Source organism: Microcaecilia unicolor, chromosome 9, assembly GCF_901765095.1.
Source record: "Microcaecilia unicolor chromosome 9, aMicUni1.1, whole genome shotgun sequence".
Taxonomy (NCBI): Eukaryota; Metazoa; Chordata; class Amphibia; order Gymnophiona; family Siphonopidae; genus Microcaecilia; species Microcaecilia unicolor.
Genome location: NC_044039.1, coordinates 94,348,998 through 94,367,732, shown reverse-complemented (window position 1 = coordinate 94,367,732; position 18,735 = coordinate 94,348,998). Strand labels below are relative to the sequence as shown.

Genomic DNA, 18,735 nt, shown 5'->3' with positions numbered 1-18,735 from the left:
GCATTACCATACTGTTTGGTAAAAGAGGCCCTTAGGGGCCCTTTTGCTAAGCCGTGGTAGGGCTACTGCGCAGGTTGCACACACCAAATTGACGCTACTGCTGGGGTAGTGCGGGCGCCAGGCGGTAGTTCCGAAGTTGGCGCACACAGCTTTCCATGGTAGAAATAATTTTCTATTTTCTACCATGGGGGGTCTTCCCGGCAGTATTTGGCAGCACAGGCACATTGCAGCGTGGTGCCTGATTACCACAAAGTAGCACATGAGCCCTTACCATCTTCTAAATAGATGGCGTTAAGGGCTCAAGCAGAAAATAGCCTCGCACTAATTTTAATATTAGCGCACAACCGTTTACTAGCCCATTAAAAAAAAAAAGACCTTTTTCCTGCCGTGATAAAAAATGGCCCAGTGTGCACCAATTTCCTGTGGTAAAACTAACGCAGGCCACTTTTTTCATCAGCTTAGTAAAAGGGCCCGTTAGTTTCTTACAAATGTCCCGCAACTCAAAGTCTGTTGTCTTCAATCTATTACCACACAATACAAACCTTCAAATTTATGATTATATTCAACACAATGTCTTTTTTTTTTTTACCAATTTTAGAGCCCTGTTTACTAAGCTGCGCTATAGGTGCGCTAGTGTTTTTAGCACACGGTAATGCTAAAGACACCCATAGGAATATATGGCTGTCTCAAGCATTAGCGTGCACTAATTTTTAGCGCACATTAAAAACACTAGTGCGCTTTGGTAAACAGGGCCCTTAGATTTGATTGATTTTGTAGAGGTTCTAATTTTTGAAAAACAATGCTGAAATGATGTTCAATTAAACTAGAACTGTTTCACGGGTATGACCTTTGGTGGTACAATAGTCATTTACATTTATTAGCTATGTTCTTTTTTAACGGTTGACAGTTATATATATATTTAATTGGGACTTGAGCTTGTTTGAATCAGCTATTTGAGGTGTGCTCTCTTTTAGCATTCATAGCATGCAGATCAGGCGGGTAATGTTGCAACCTCCTTGGGAAACATTATATAGGCATAACCTGTTTCTAAATGGATTGAGAATAGTAATGTATGCATTTTTTTTTAAAGAGAAGTAGGTAGCAGATTGAATGTTCTATACAATTATTGTATTTTAAGAGCATGAGCGATAGATAATTGAGAAAAATGTTTTATATCTTACAGAAGTTGGGGTAAATTGTAGCATGCTACCACATATTTATTAAATCAGTAATATTAAGATTGTTAAGAAACTTTTTCTGTCATTTTTAGATTCTCATTTGATCCAGAATATTGATTGATCAGATATACAAGAGTTCTTTTTAGAACTGAGATTTTTGGTGATTTGATTGCTCATATGAAGTTTATTTTATTGTTAAAACATACACATTTTCAGATAGATTGTGTCCAGAAAGACTTTGATGGTATTTATTTTGGAGATGGGCAGAGAAAGGTTCTAATTTTTTTTTGTGGGGGGGGGGGGGGGGTCAGAAGATTAGAGCATTCTCAGATGTGAGCAGGGCAAGTCAGATAAAACAGAAGAAGCTTCAGGATTGTAAGATAAAGCTGCAGCAGTTGGGGCTCAGTTACATTAGAAATTTCTATATAAATGTTTAATTAGGGTATGAGCTGTGTATTTTTTTGACCTTGAGCACTTAGAAGACAATTAATAAGCAGTTACCGGAGTAAAACTGGTAGCTGAAAATCGTTATCCCTCATTATGGGGAAAACTATCAATGTCATAAAATATGCTTATTGTAACGATTTTGCACTGCTATCAAACAATTGGAAAGGTTACCATTAGTCTTGTGGTATTTTTGCATGGGAAATTTCCTCTTGAAAATTATTCCTGCAGGCCCAAAGATTACCACTCATAAATTTTATGAAGGAGACCAGGCAGTTCATCAGTGTCCTCTTCTAGGAGGCTATGGTGCTCACTTTCAAACACATAGACTTACACCGGCTGACATTCAAAACCATTTAACTGGCCAGGAATGACACCTGGCCGGTTAAATGGTACTTAGCTGGCTATCCTGTGATATTCAGTAGGAGATAGCTGGCTATCTCCCCTAAATATTGCTGGTTAGCGCTTAGCAGATAGCCTGTTATATCGTGTGATGTAACCGGCTATCTGCCAATTTTCAGCACATTGCCAACTAAGTTTTGCGGCCAAATCTGGCCACGTCCATAGCAGATCTATTGTTGGCTGCTATGAACTTAGCCAGCCAGTGCTGAATGTCAACATGGCTGGCTATGTTCTTAGCAGCCAAAGATAAACCAGATATTCAATGCCGGTCACTGGAAATGGCCTGCCATGGAATATCTGCTCTCAGCGCTGACTGCGGGAGGCAGCTCGACTACCTTCTGCGGTTTGAATATCAGGCTCACAAAATTACATGTAACTTTGAAAATGAGCATCCGAACTCTCTGTAAAACTTTATTCTCCTTGAATAAAGTTTTAATATATCTGCTAGCAATTTGCTAAATATTTTTTGTTGTGTTTGCTTACCATCCTTTTTCTTTTGGATGGCTGTTGTGAATTCGATTTTCCATCTAATTCCAAGATGATCTTGCTAGGATATTCTTTATTGACATCTGAATTGGTCATGTTTTAATTTGAGATGCGTTTGTCTTTCATTATTTTGTATTTTGGTGAATGTCTTTTCAACAAATGCCAAAGTAGTTTTTTTTATTGATGTTGTGCTGTTAGATATTACATGAATTAAAGTAAAATTAAATGGTTTTAAATTTAATTGTAACAGGAACTAGAACATAGAGAAGAAGAACTGACAGAGCTTGATTTACTGTTGAAAAATAAATTTGCTGTTGCTGAGGAATGGAAAAGTGAGCTGAGAGCACAAGCAAAGGTAAAGTTGTTTTTAGAAAGTGCTTTTATAGATTATCAACATTAAGTGTGTGTGTATGGGTAAAAAGGCTGTGCATACTTCTGTAGTTGCAATCTTTGCTGAATTTTCAAAACAAAAATGCTTGTATACTTCTGTTTTGAAAATTACCCCAAGAAAACTGTGGGCTATGCTTACTGAAGCTCAGCATGTACTAACAGTTATTAGCATGCTAAAGTGCTGCATGGCCCATAGGAATAAAATGAGCTTTGAGTCATTTAGAGTGCACTAATATCTGCTAACGTGCAGTAAGCTTTCATAAACATGGTCCTGTTTATATTTAAATGTACTTTCTGGGGTGCACAAATTTGTAGCTTAATTTACTTGTTTATACTTGAATTTTCTAAAGTATGTATAAAAGTGAAAACCCTGCACTAGTCTCACCCCTGGGAATGTCTCTTCTTGCTGTTAGTAAATATAAATCCATACAGGATGTATGCATGCACTTATACCTAAATATCAAGAGCATAGTCTTATAAGCTTTTTCTGTACGTAAAGCGTGTTTTATACACAGAGAAGGGCTTTTATAAAATTGTACAACTGTATATGTGAGTAAAACGTTTACATATAGAAAGTGTGCACCTACTTTTAAGTGATCTGCTCCTGGGGGCATGATTGGGCAGAGTGGAAGCAGAGTTACAATATACACATATTTTATACAATATGTATATGTACATGCTTAACGTACACTTGTATTTGTACACTTTTTAGGCTAAGTAATATTCTGCTTACTGTACTGGATTTTGATCTTGGAAAAAGGTACACTTGAAACTTTTGCATTTATTGAACTTATTTTCTTTCTAGTGGGAACGTTATATGAAATGCGATGGGAGTCCTGATCCAACTGTACTTCATGAAATAAATACTTTTATCAGTTTGTGGAGAGAAGTTCAGAATGAAGACATTCAATCTGTGCTGTGCAAAAGTAACTTGGTAATAAATGTATGTGTTAAGCCAATCTGTCGCTAATCCACATTTATAGAAAAGAGAGGGGGAAAAACTCTGTACCTTCCTAAAAAGAGAGAAATAACAAATGTATCAAGGAGGAATATAAAACGTGGCAGACTTTAACATATCAAAATGCGACACATTTTATCCTTAATAGTAAGAAAAGATACAGTGGCAGCCGTTGTTCATAAGAAAAAAGCTATTAGAAACAACAAATAAAACTACAGATGAGGCAATTACTTATCTCAATTGTGCAAAATGCACTCCATGCCAGCAACTTAACAACAGGATACATATTGCCAGGCTCTGATCCTACATTCAGAAAAGGGAGGGGATTGCATACTGATTGATCTCAAAAAGCAAGCAGCTCTTCAGGGACTGTCTGCACACAGCAGCTTTGGTGAATGTGAATTCTTACACAGGAAAGAGCACATTGCTCTGTATCTGTTTTAAAATTCAACACTAGTTCTTTTGTCTATGTGGTCTTTAAAGCCTAAAAAATGTAATTTTCCTTTTTCCCTGCATTGGTTAAAAAATGCCTTTTTTTCTTTGACATGTCTTCAAACAAACAGCTCTTCAGGCACAAAAAGCAGAAGGGCTGCAGGAGTAGGGTTACCATATGGCTCCAGAAAAAGGAGGACACATTGATCTAGTCCGGGTTTTGCTTTTTTCTGGAGCCATATGGTAACCCTATGCGAGAGGAGGGGCACAGCACATCGCATTAACACTAATTCTTTTGTCTATGTGCCCTTTAAAGCAAAGAGCAGGAGGAGGAGGGTCTGGAGTTGAGCCTTTTGTTTTAAAGCCTAAAATGGCTGTCATTCAGCATTCAGGCTGTCCTTCTTAAAAACAGATGGACCTAATTCGATTCAGCTTAAAATAAGCACATGGTATCCTTCTGAATGAAAAAGAAAACAAATGCCTATTTTCTTTCCTGTGAGAAAAAAGGTTAATCTGCACACATTCCTCCATGGCTGAGGGGGCGTTTGATGTCACATCCCATCACTTGACCTCATCCAAGATGGCAGCTAGTAGTGGAAACAGGAAGTGATGTGATATGTCTAGTAGTAGTCGCCATCTTTGAAAAGGGGTGTGGCTATGTCAGCACTTCCAGGGGCTGGGCTTGGGATGGGGTTATCCAAATGGGTGGGGGTTGTACAAAGTGGCCAGGGCTATACAAATAAGGCAGGGCAAAGGATGTGGTTATGCAAAAGCACGGGGCTTGGGTAGGGCTATGATGTCACACCCGGTGATGACATCAAAGGGTGTGGGGTTTGGACAGAAGTGGGCATGGTTTGGGTGTGTCCTTGCTTCTGATTGGCTGAGAACCCAGAAGTGGGTGTATAACCTGTCAAAAATCAGTTTGACAAATGCCGGTAAGATACACTACTGAGAACAGAGTAGGAGAGGAAAGAAATAGTATGTAGAGAGGAGACTCAAAAACAGAGTTCAGAGCACAGACAGAGGAGCAGAACTAGAGGGAGGGAACAGATGAACAGAAAAGTAAAATCACTTTACAACAAATGTAAGAAAAATGATTTTATTTTCAGTTTAGTAACTGAAATATGTCAGTTTTGAGAATATACATCTATATTTTGCACTGTACAGGTGGAAATGTGAGTGGGCCATTTTATGCAATTACTTGTGCCATTAAAAAATGTAATCAATGTGTAGTCCTAATAATAATTTTGCTGGCTGTCTAGTATTTTCAGGATTTCCTTTATCTAGATTTAAAATCACAAGGGTTCAAGTACACATGCTGTTTTTTTTTAAGAGTACTCTTAGGAAGTGAATTATGACTTAATACAGAAATTGAATATTGTCCAACAGCTAATACAGGAACTGGAATTCTTATTGTTGGATACTCCTTCTCATGTTCTTTCTGAAAATGAAGTTATACAATACAAAGGAACAATTCTAGACTTGCAGGCTTTACTCGGGAACAAATGCAATGAAGGAACAGATCATCTTCTTAAAGTAAGTGATTCCATTTTTTATTATTATTTTGTATAATTTTGTGAAGGGCAAGCTGTTATAGAATAATATATAGGTACATTATAAGACAGACAGAATATTGCAAATGAGGAGGGTAAAACCATTGTTCTTTTCCTCTGTGGGTAAAGTATCTGTTATACAAATGGAATGGAACCAGATGTCAAAGCCAGCAGATAGGTGGGAGTTTCATTTTGAAATTCTGCATGGGCTTTATTGTACTGACTTTGCACTTTAACATGCAAAATCCACAGGTATGGAAGTATCTGTGGATCCCACCTGACAATTTCTAAAGAAAACTCAACAGGACAGTGCTTGTCAGTCTTTTTATGGCCATACCTTATGATTTGGTCCAAATAAAATTATGTGACCCATCAGAAATGCAGAATAATGATGCACCTATGGAGAGTCCACCCAGATCATGATCCCAAACATTGGTTGTGTGTCCACACTTTTGGGGTCCCAACCCACAGTTTGGGACCCTCTGCCACAGAGAGTTGCTTGTGAAAGTTTGCTTGGAGCAAGTAATGTGCTGGTTTTAAAAAGTGCCACCTAAATGAAACATATCTCCCTTCTAAAATAAGTCAAATACTATTGTAGCACAAACAGCAGCATCAGCCTTCTAAGAAGGCTGGGATGACGTGCATTGAGAACCATGTCTGAAAACCCAAACTTCAATGAACATGAGAAGGCAGGATTTCTTTCCTAAGCGGTCACTAATTTTGGTGGCCATAAGGATTATTGCAAAACTTGCTAGAGACATGGAAAGAGGCTTTAGTGCAGGGCTTCCCAAACTGTGGGTTGCAACTGTCGTGTTTGGAGTTGTGACCTGGCCTCTAAATACATAGATGATTGGTAAGTGCTGTCTTAGTGTTTAACTTAAGTATAAATCTTGTAAGAAGCAAAGCTGAAGACATCAAGCCCTGAACTGGCCTGCTTGCAGCAGCAGTGGAAGCAACTACTATAACAGAAACAGAGAAAATAACAGCAGATAAAGACCATATGGCCTAACCAGTTACCCATTCATGGCAAGTTGAAAGCTCAAAAAATCAAAGAGAGGCAAAAAAGTCAACAAACAAACACATAGTCAGAAGATAGAGTTGTAAAAAAAAAAATCAATAAAACAAAGCAGTATGGTAAAAAGTCTTTACTAATGTCTAGTTCACTTGTTGATACAAAAGTCACCTGCCCGATGTGGCCACATTTCGGCTTGCACCGGCTTCAAGGCATAACAATGTTAACTTAATAGGGAGTCTAAAATTTAATAGTTAGAATGTCAAACAGCCAGCAATAAGATCTAGTCAATTCCTTTCTGCAGTTCAAAGAATCTATTGAGTGAAAAGGTATTCCCACATGGCTCTCTCAGTTTTTCTTGATTTATTTTTCCAACTCTATCTTCTGTCAAGTACAATGCTCTACAATTCCTACAGTATGGAGGGTGCTGTCAGAAAGGATAAATACTCCCATATGTAACCCTCCCCCCATTTTGCTTAGCTGTTCATTATCCTATCTACCTAAAGTGGACGGATTTCAGCTGGCAGACTGGATGGACTATTTTGGTCTTTAATTGCTGGCATTTCTTATATTTCTATAATCGTTAGTCTTTAGATGCTTCTTTGCCTCATTTTTCTTTCTTGAAGTAAAGGCTAGAGCTCACCAAATAGTCTTTTAAAATTTTCCTACACTAAAAAGCAAATTTAGGTAAAGCATGAAAATCTGATGAACTTATAATACCTTCCAATATTTACAAAGGATCTTTTTGACCATAAAAGTTTCCATGGAATACAGTAACGTACACACATATTTAAGTGGACTTGTACAAGTCTGTGGAGTTAGTACCCAGTCTCTGTTCACATACTGTACCCTTTTATATGCTCATTTTATTACTGAGATTGGATATCCTTTATCCAAAAATTGTTTTCTTTATCCCTTTAGTTTGATTAACAAATTTATGTGAAGATGAACATATGCATTTCAGACTAGAAATGGTTTTACCAGGATGTTGTCACACACAGATTTTGGATAAAAACTTTGATAATATAATAAACTATTGCAGTCTGTTGGTTTCCTAATGATGGTTATGTGTAATTGCCCATCATTTTAAAATATTTGTAAATCCAAAAAGGGTTTTTCATCTTTGTTGCATTTTCTTTCTTGTTCTCCGCAGTCAATCTTTGGCCCTCTTTTAGTAGTCCTCGCTGTTCTGGGATTTCAGAGCTTGCCCGGTCAAACTCTCACCAGGTTCCTGGGCTGTGGGCTCTTCCTCCTCTCCCAGGCCACCCCTTTTGCCCAATTGCTTTTAGGACAAGGGTTTTAAAGGCTGATAGGACATTCAGCCCCTCCCATCCTATTAGCCTGGTGCCTGCCAGCTGGCTTGCTTCTTTCTATCAATCAGGACCCAACAAACTTCCCTTCTGAGGGCAATGACCCTTCCTGAATCCTGCCTTTTTCCCAGAATGCCCTCTCCAAGCTTCTGGGCTTCAGGATTCCATATACGCACCCACTTTTAGGAGAATTCGTTATTGGTCCTAATGTTTATTAAAATGTAATATCCCGCCAGGCCGGCAATAGGATCCAAGCGGTTCACAATAATCTAAAAATGTAAAAACAAGATAAAAATAATAGGAAAGACTTATTACATACAAATCAAGACCATACAAGGCAAATAAAAAAAAAAAAATCACACACATGCTGGATCATTAACAACAGGGGTGCTAGTATTCCTTTCCATCATTATCCAGCTCCTGGGCTCAGCTGTTCCTACAGATCCATCCCTGTCTATCATGGTGCTGCTCACCCTAAGGCTTATGGGACCTGTGGTTGTAACATAACATATAGTAGATGACGGCAGAAAAAGACCTGCACGGTCCATCTAGTCTGCCCAACAAGATAAACCACCGGCTCTGACACAGACCGTATAAGTCTGCCCAGCCCTATCCCCGCCTCCCAACCACCAGCCCCAGCCTCCCGATCTTGACTAGCTCCCGAGGATCCATTCCTTCGGAATCCTGTGCCGAAGGAATGGATTCCTCAGGAGCTTAGTCAAGATCGGGAGGCGGGGCTGGTGGTTGGGAGGCGGGGATAGGGCTGGGCAGACTTATATGGTCTGTGCCAGAGCCGTTGGTGGGAAGCGGGCTGGTGGTTGGGAGACGGGGATAGTGCTGGACAGACTTGTACGGTCTGTGCCAGAGCCGGGGTTGGGAGGCAGGGCTGGGGAGGCGAGGATAGTGCTGGGCAGACTTATACGGTCTGTGCCTGTGCCAGAGTCGGTGGTTGGAGGTGGGGCTGGTGGTTGGGAGGCGGGGATAGTGCGGGGCAGTCTTATACGGTCTGTGCCCTGAAGAGCATAGGTACAAATCAAAGTAAGGTATACACAAAAAGCAGCAAATATGAGTTATCTTGTTGGGCAGACTGGATGGACCGTGCAGGTCTTTTCTGCCGTCATCTACTATGTTCTATGTGCTACTTCTTGTGTATACCTTACCTTGATTTGTAAATATAACAGCTTTGTAACATATAGTAGATGACCTTTAAAGGTAAAACACTTTTTATTCTGTTGATCCCTAAACTAGGAACTCAGGGTCCTGTATCTCTCCTCACTAAGCCCTATCCTGGCATGACAGGCCCTGTATCTGACACAGATCTAGACTCTACAGTGGTTACCAAACGTGGTCCTGGAGGCACCCAGCTAGTCAGGTTTTCAGTATATCCACAATGAATGTTCATGAGATAGATCTACTTACATAAGTACATAAGTAGTGCCATAGTGGGAAAGACCAAAGGTCCATCTAGCCCAGCATCCTGTCACCGACAGTGGCCAATCCAGGTCAAGGGCACCTGGCACGCTCCCCAAACGTAAAAACATTCCAGACAAGTTATACCTAAAAATGCGGAATTTTTTCCAAGTCCATTTAATAGCGGTCTAGGACTTGTCCTTTAGGAATCTATCTAACCCCTTTTTAAACTCCGTCAAGCTAACCGCCCGTACCACGTTCTCCGGCAACGAATTCCAGAGTCTAATTACACGTTGGGTGAAGAAAATTTTCTCCGATTCGTTTTAAATTTACCACCTGTAGCTTCAACTCATGCCCTCTAGTCCTAGTATTTTTGGATAGCGTGAACAGTCGCTTCACATCCACCCGATCCATTCCACTCATTATTTTATACACTTCTATCATATCTCCCCTCAGCCGTCTCTTCTCCAAGCTGAAAAGCCCTAGCCTTCTCAGCCTCTCTTCGTAGGAAAGTCGTCCCATCCCCACTATCATTTCGTCCGCCCTTCGCTGTACCTTTTCCAATTCTACTATATCTTTTTTGAGATACGGAGACCAGTACTGAACACAATACTCCAGGTGCGGTCGCACCATGGAGCGATACAACGGCATTATAACATCCGCACACCTGGACTCCATACCCTTCCTAATAACACCCAACATTCTATTCGCTTTCCTAGCCGCAGCAGCACACTGAGCAGAAGGTTTCAGCGTATCATCGACGACGACACCCAGATCCCTTTCTTGATCCGTAACTCCTAACGCGGAACCTTGCAAGACGTAGCTATAATTCGGGTTCCTCTTACCCCCCATGCATCAACTTTGCACTTGTCAACATTGAACTTCATCTGCCACTTGCACGCCCATTCTCCCAGTCTCGCAAGGTCCTCTTGTATCGTTCACATTCCTCCTGCGACTTGACGACCCTGAATAATTTTGTGTCATCGGCGAATTTAATTACCTCACTAGTTATTCCCATCTCTAGGTCATTTATAAATACATTAAAAGCAACGGACCCAGCACAGACCCCTGCGGGACCCCACTAACTACCCTCCTCCACTGAGAATACTGGCCACGCAATCCTATCTTTCAACCAGTTCTTAATCCATAATATACCCTACCTCCGATTCCATGACTCTGCAATTTCTTCAGGAGTCTTTCGTGCGGCACTTGTCAGTGCATGCAAATCTCTCTCATGAATATTCATTGTGGGTATCCTGAAAACCTGACTGGCTGGAATGCCTCCAGGACAAGATTTGGGAAACACTGGCTCTTACAGGTCCATCTAAATGCATGTGTGTGTATGTGTTACTGTATCCTCAGATTAGGAGGATCACTCAGAAATATTGGAAGGTATTGCAAATTCATCAAAATTTCCATGACTGACTTAAATTTATTTTTCAGTGCAGGAAAAATGTAAGATTACTTAGTTTGTTCTAACCTTTCACCTCATATATCATTTCAAATGTAAGTTTCTGGGTAATATAGTAAATGTTGAAATCATGTGTACATGTTTCGGCAGTGTCTGTGTTTTGGCATTGATTGCTGCCTATAACGTATAATCTAAAAGGTAATAAAGATTGTAATTCTGAAGGAGTAGTTTATACGATCATGTACTCATGTTCACAACTGTATAACTGGAAAAACAATTAGGAAATAAAAAGGGGTATTGTGGAAAGGACGTTCAAATCCGATGTCACGGTCAGGACATCTGAAGTTCCACTTTTAAAACAGGATGTGCTGACATAGAGCTTGTTCGAAATATATGTTGAAATGTATCCAGAAACGTCCTTTTTAGAAAAATGTCCATTTCATAGCACATGAACATCTATGTTGTGAAATAGCAACATAGGCATTTATAGTGACCCCGACTGTCACCTGATGATCCCTTCCCATGTGCCAATCCCTGTCCCAACATCCCCATTCAGTGTCAATTCTCTCTAGAGAGAATCTCGACCCAGATGAAACAGCTGCAGGCCTCCCTTCCCCTCGAGCCCAGACTTACACCAGGTATAGATTAGGTTAGTCAATGTTCCTGGGTAGCAGTGCCAGTATCCGAGATGGCACCTCTGTCTCCTAGCAGTGCTAAAAGGCAAAGGGGCCATCTTGGATACAGGAGCAGGTGTAAGTATCTGTTCCTACAATTTTTAAGTACATACATAGATTATAAAATATGTTAATCTATGTACATACTTGCAAGCTGTGCCTGCAGCCTGCCCAAATTCCACTCATGTATCCACCTACCGGCAAAGTATGTGCCATCATGTCATAGTACTTTTATACTAGTTGGTAATTTATAAGAAGCCATTAATAAAGTTATCTCCTTAAAAGCCTACCAATGTTACATAGGGGCTCATTTTCAAACGAGAAAGACGTCCAAAAAGTAGTATAAATCTGCATTTGGATGTTTTTCTCACAAAAACATCCAAATTGGTATTTTCAAAACTAATTTTTAGATGTTTTTCTATGACATCCATAGGAAATTTATTCAAATCACAAGGGTGTGTGTCAGGGGCGTACTAAAGACAGAATCTGGGTGTTCTAACACTTGGATGTTTTTCTGTCATAATAGAACAAAACAAAAACATCCAGGGCTATAAGTTGGATGTTTTGGTCTACACCTGTATTAATTACGAATAAGCCACAAAAAGTGCCCTAAATGACCAGATGACTACTGGAAGGAATCAGGGATGACCTGCCCTTACTCCTCCAGTGGCCACTAACCCCCTCCCACCCCACAAAATGGGATTTAAAACATTACTTACCAGCCTCAGATGTAGCCTGGAATAGTCTAGTGGTGGGTGCAGTGCACTGTAGACAGGTGCACCCAGGCCCATACCTTCCCCTACCTGTTACACTTGTGGTGGAAACTATGAGCCCTCCAAAACTCACCCACTGTACCCACATATAGTTGCCCCCAAGGGTTATTGTAGTGGTGTACAATTGGGGATAGTGGGTTTTGGGGTGCTCAGCAAATAAGGGAGCAACGATGAGATGTGTAACTGGGAGCATTTACCTGAAGTCTTTCATTCTTTGAAGGAGTAAACAAACGTGGACAAAGGGGAGCTGGTTGATATTGTGTATCTGGATTTCAAAAGGCGTTGACAAGGTACCTCATGAAAGGCTACAGAGGAAATTGGAGGGTCATGGGATAGGAGGAAATGTCCTATTGTGGATTAAAAAACTGGTTGAAGGATAGGAAACAGAGAGTGGGGTTAAATGGGCAGTATTCACAATGGGGAAGGGTAGTTAGTGGGGTTCCTCAGGGGTCTGTGCTAGGACTGCTGCTTTTTATATATTTATAAATGATTTAGAGATGGGAGTAACTAGCGAGGTAATTAAATTTGCTGATGACACAAAGTTATTCAAAGTCGTTAACTCGCGACAAGATTGTGAAAAATTACAGAAGGGCCTTACGAGACTACGAGACTGGGCGGCTAAATGGCAGATGTCGTTTAATGTGAGCAAGTGCAAGGTGATGCATGTGGAAAAAGAACCCGAATTATAGCTAAGTCATGCAAGGTTCCACGTTAGGAGTTACGGACCAAGAAAGGGATCTGGGTGTCGTCGTCGATAATACACTGAAACCTTCTGCTCAGTGTGCTGCTGTGGCTAGGAAAGCGAATAGAATGTTGGGTATTATTTGGAAAGGTATGGAAAACAGTTGTGAGGATGTTATAATGCTGTTGTATCGCTCCATGGTGCGACCGCACCTTTTATTGTGTTCAATTCTGGTCGCCGCATCTCAAGAAAGATATAGTAGAATTGGAAAAGGTGCAGCGAAGGGCGACTAAAATGATAGCGGGGATGTGACGACTTCCCTAAGAAGAAAGACTAAGGAGGCTAGGGCTTTTCAGCTTGGAGAAGAGACGGCTGAGGGGAGACATGTTAGAGGTATATAAAATAATGAGTGGAGTGGAACAGGTGGATGTGAAGCGTCTGTTCACGCTTTCTAAAAATACTAGGACTAGGGGGCATGCGATGAACTACAGTGTAGTAATTTAAAACAAATCGGAGAAAATGTTTCTTCACCCAACGCATAATTAAACTCTGGAATTCGTTGCCGGAGAACATGGTGAAGGTGGTTAGCTTGGCAGAGTTTTAAAATGGGTTAGACGGTTTCCTAAAGGACAAGTCCATAAACCATTACTAAATGGACTTTGGAAAAATCCACAATTCCGGGAATAACATGTATAGAATGTTTGTACATTTGGGAAGCTTGCCAGGTGCCCTTGGCCTGGATTGGCTGCTGTTGTGGACAGGATGCTGGGCTCGATGGACCCTTGGTCTTTTCCCAGTGTGGCATTACTTATCCTAATGGCTTGATTTTGTGTGTTTTTCACATGGATGGGTTTATTTTGAAAAATGGACCAAACAGATAGATGCACAAAGCACAAAACATCTAGAAAATAGCCATTTTTGGAAAAAAAAAGATAAGATGTTTTTCTGTTTTGAAAATGGTTATATATATTCCCCACTTGAATAATGGATGTTTTTAGCAAAATGTCCAAAGTTGGTCTTAGACGTTATATTGAAAATGCCCCTTGTTGTGTTATAGAAGTTTCTAGCCGTTAAGCCCGTAAAAACGGGCGAGTATTGCAGCCCTCCTCTCTCCCCTGGCCTCACCCCCCCCCCCCCCCATATCCAGCGACCCTCCTCTTTCCCTTGGCCTCCCCCCTCCCTCCATGTCCAGCAACCCTCCTCTGTGCCCTGCTCTCACCCCAAGTCCAGCAACCATGGCCTCTCCCCCCTGCCCTCTCCCCATGTCCAGCTACCCTCGTTGCCTCCGCTCCCTCCCTCCCTCCTCCGTGCCGGGCCCCCTGCACTGACCTGACAGCGCCTCACCTCCGCGTGAAAGCGCTACAGGCAGCAGCAGATCGCTCTGCTGCTGCCTGCAGCGCTTCCACACGGAAGTGAGAGACGCTGTCAGGTCAGTGCAAGGGGCCCGATATGGAGGGGGGCAGGAGCAGCGGCGGGGATGGAGGGGAGGGTGGAGGTTGTTTTCACGCGCTGTTCCTTTCCAGGCGGCCAGCGGCGGCGTCCGACAATTCAACTACTCCGTTTCCCTCTCTGTTCCGCACTCTGACATCATGATGTCTTGACGCGAGGGCGGGACAGAGAGGGAAGTCTGTACTGCGCATTTGCAAGTGAGTACGGTCACTTGCCGTTTATATGTTTGATATGTTCTTACTTTTCTGAGAGTGTTTTTAATCCAACTGTTGTAATTCCTATAGTTTAAATTATTTTACTGAGAAAAGTAATACAAAGCACAGAGTACAATACAATAAATACTTTTATAGTGCCTATATCATTAGCTCAATAAAACAATCATTTTACATACAATTTCAAACTGATAGTAAATCAGAAAGACCCTCCTAAATATTTGGCAAATAGCCAAGTTTTCAAAATTTTATAAAATCTCGAGTAATTTTGCTCTGAGCACAATACTACAGTAAACCATTCTGATGCCTTTCCCTTAAGTGATCTATTACATATTGTTTTCAATCTAAAATCAGTAATTTCAGGTAACCCCACATTATTAATATGCGCTGATTGAATCAAAGGAAAAGAAGTTCTCAACTTCAAATAAGATGAGTAACCCAACCCTGAAATATACAAGATTTTATGAGAAATACAAAGAACCTTAAATTATGTTCTGACTATGACTGGGAGCCAGTGCAGTTGTTTCAATAAAGGAGTAACACTATCAGATTTTCTTAAAGGAAAATAAGTTTTGCTGCTATTTTTTTGAAGCATTTGATGTCTAGCCAAAGGTATTTTTAGGAAGGCCTAAATGTAAGATGTTAAAATAATCCAGATGAGACAAGATGGTAGCTTGAGCAATTTTTTACAAAAAAAAAAAAAAATATATATATAAATAAAAAATATTCTTATATTCCACAATTATATCACAGGTCAGTGCGGCTTCCAGGAGATCAAAACACTCCAAATTTAGCAGCTACAACAGCTTCTACACTCCTACCAAAAAATGGAATACTTGCTGTCAGTCAATAATTAGAAGAGGAATTTACATCCTGTTTTGGGTCTTTAGGAATAGGTGTTTGTGACGAAACTGTGTGTTTTTAAGCCTGTCACTTGCATTAATTATTTCTTGAAGTATATTTCTCTAGTTTGGCCAGCAGGTGGCGCACATGTTTATGTTTAAAACTGTTACAGAGGAATAACCATTCCTTCTTTTAGGACCCTTTTACAAAGGTGCGTTAGGTTTTATGTGCATGCAGCGTGCGCCAAAATGAGACTACTGCCTGACTACCGCACCCCCTGGCTTGTAACACTTGGATGATTTATTTATTTCCTCCATGCACGGCATTTCCTGTGGTATTCGGTAGTCAGTACGCGCCAACCGGTCACCACGCATGTAGCACGTGCGCCCTTACTGCTAGATCGATGGGTGGTGTTAAGGACTCAGGCCGGTTTTAGGAGTGTGCTGGTTTCAGTTTTACCACGTGCCCTTTTCCTGTCCCATTTTTAAAAAGCCCTTTTTTGCAGATGCGGTAAAAAGTGGTCCAGCGTGCGCCCAAAACATGTGCCTGCACTACTGCAAGCCACTTTTTACCGTGTCTTAGTACATAGAAAATAGGACGTGCCTACAGTGATATAACCAGCTATTTTCAAATGTTTTTGTTCTGGGCTCTGATTGAACTGAACCTTGAAATTACCCAGGAGTACTGGCTTTTGCTCTAGTCTTTGCCAGGAAGAAAAGAGTAGGATCTCTTTGCTGAGGCTCAGTGAATTATATGTCCTGATCTTCCCAAGCACTTTTTAGAAAGCAAACAAATGTTTAGATAGTGTTATAATTGTTTCATGTTTCAGTTACATGTTATTTGCTGATTGCACTTTTTATGTTCATTGTTCAATATTTTTAAGATAATAATTTTCAGTTTGTTGACTGCCTGTCTGGACTGATAAAGACGACAGAAACAAAAAAAGGCAAAGATCTGCCACAGAAATAGCAAATCAAAAGAAAAAAAAAGATCAAAAAAGCAAAAAAATAAAACGAGGGTAACAGAAGAAGTGGTTTATTACAAGTTACTCGACGTAGCCACGTTTCGCCCTCAGGCTAGGTCAGGGGTAAAAAAACTACAAAATGAAAATACATAATGAATAAAACAAACATCACATTGTATATCTAATATAATAAAAGGCACCCTCAACGTTCTGAGGACAACGTTCTGAAGTCACTCAGACTCCCAGAACGGTTCGTAAGTTCGTGGTGGTGAAGCCACTGAACGACTTGCTGCCCCGCCCTCGCGTCAAACGTCATGACGTCGAGGGCGGAAAACCAACAGAAGAATGAAAGCAGGGACCGCATCAAGGAAGGGGGAGGAGTAGGGAAACACGCTCCGCGTGTTTCCCTACTCCTCCCCCTGCCAAGGAAACGCTGGCTACCAACCGCGCCGCGCGCCTCAGGTAGCCCCGCCCCGACCGCCCGAGCACCACTCTCCCTCCCTCCCAAGTTCAGCAACGCGCGACGGCGACGTGGTGGGGGCGCTCCGCCCCAGATGTCAGCGGGTGGGGGGTGCTGCGAGTCCGCTCCCGGCGCTGTCCTGCCTTTAAAACCCAATTTGAAGCGCTGGAATAACAGGCAGCAGCGCCTCGCGTCTGCCCTTCTACTAAAAATCTCTTCGACGACGTCATTGGGCCTTCCCACATTGAGTCCCGCCCTCCTCTCAGGTAACTTCCAATTACCGCGAGGGCGGGTGGGACTCAATGTGGGAAGGCCCAATGACGTCGTGGAAGAGATTTTTAGTAGAAGGGCAGACGCGAGGCGCTGCTGCCTGTTACTCCAGTGCTTCAAATTGGGTTTTTTTTTTTAAGGCAGTGAGGGTGGTGGGCCTGGGCGGCAGGAGAATGGAGCTGGTAGGTGGGGAGGGACTCAGATGGGAGAAGGGTGTGGGGCTCTCAGGTGGGGGGAGGGGGTTCTCAAATGGGAAGGAGACTGAGGTGGGAGGGGTTCATGGATGGGAGAAGCAGAAGGGGGTGGGGAGGGGGTTCTTGGATAGTTGAAGGGGACGGGTGGGGAGGGGACTGGGGTTCTTGGATGGGAGAGACTGGGGAGGGGGTTCTCGGATGGGAGAAGGGGACGGATGGGGAGAGGACTGGGATTCTTGAATGGGAGAAGGGGACTGAGGTGGGGAGGGGGTTCTTGGATACTTGAAGAGGACGAGTGGGGAGGGGACTGGGGTTTTTGGATGGGAGAGACTGGGGAGGGGGTTCTTGAATGGGAGAAGGAGACTGAGGTGGGGAGGGGGTTCTTGGATGCTTGAAGGGGACGGGTGGGAAGGGCACTGGGGTTTTTGGATGGGAGAGACTGGGGAGGGGGTTCTCGGATTGGAGAAGGGAACGGGTGGGGAGGGGACTGGGGTTTTTGGATGGGAGAGACTGGGGAGGGGGTTCTTGAATGAGAGAAGGGGACTGAGGTGGGGAGGGGGTTCAAGGATGGGAGCGCTTCATGAAACCCCATACACACTCACTCTCTCATCTGGCAGCGCTTCCTGTACCCCCTGCCCCCCCCCCCACACACACACACACTCCCTCACTCTGTCATCTGCCATTGCTTCCTGAACCCCCCCCCCCCCACACACACACACACATACTCACTTACTTTCATCTGGCAGCGCATCCACAATCCCCCACACCCCTCTTCTTCCAAGCTGAACCCCTCCAACACATCCCCCCCACCCCACACACACACTCTCTCTCTCTCTTCCTCTCCTCCAGCACACCAATTGCTTAGGTGCAGTGGCAGCAATCTCAGACACCAGAGAAAGAGGGGGGCCTGACACCAGAGAGAGAGAGAGAGGGAGGGAGGGAGGTATCTCTGTCACACACACACACACTCTCTCTCTCACAGACTATGTGTTTCTGTCTCTCACTCTCATACACTCTATGTCTCACATTGTATCACATTCACTCTCTATGTGTCACACAGTCACTTACATACTCGCTTGGTCTCATACACTCAGTCTCACAGACAATCTGTGCCTCACACACACTCTCATTCACGCACACACTGTATCTGTGTGAAACACACTCTCTCTCTCTCTATCACACTGTGTCTCCCATACGCAATTGCACACACTCTCATTCTCACACACAC

The 18,735-nt window shown here is 42.4% G+C and overlaps 1 protein-coding gene across 6 annotated transcripts in view; it reads left to right on the top strand.

The window, feature by feature from the left end:
• Window positions 1–18,735, top strand: part of CASC1 (cancer susceptibility 1) — a 245,373-nt gene that overhangs the window by 100,653 nt on the left and 125,985 nt on the right. For all 6 annotated transcript variants that reach the window (XM_030213984.1, XM_030213982.1, XM_030213981.1 and 3 more), the window contains 3 exons: window positions 2,761–2,865; window positions 3,706–3,843; window positions 5,680–5,826. In XM_030213984.1, the coding sequence (XP_030069844.1) occupies window positions 3,718–3,843; window positions 5,680–5,826 (273 nt within the window). In that variant the 5' untranslated portion in view covers window positions 2,761–2,865; window positions 3,706–3,717. The remainder of the gene's footprint in view (window positions 1–2,760; window positions 2,866–3,705; window positions 3,844–5,679; window positions 5,827–18,735) is intronic.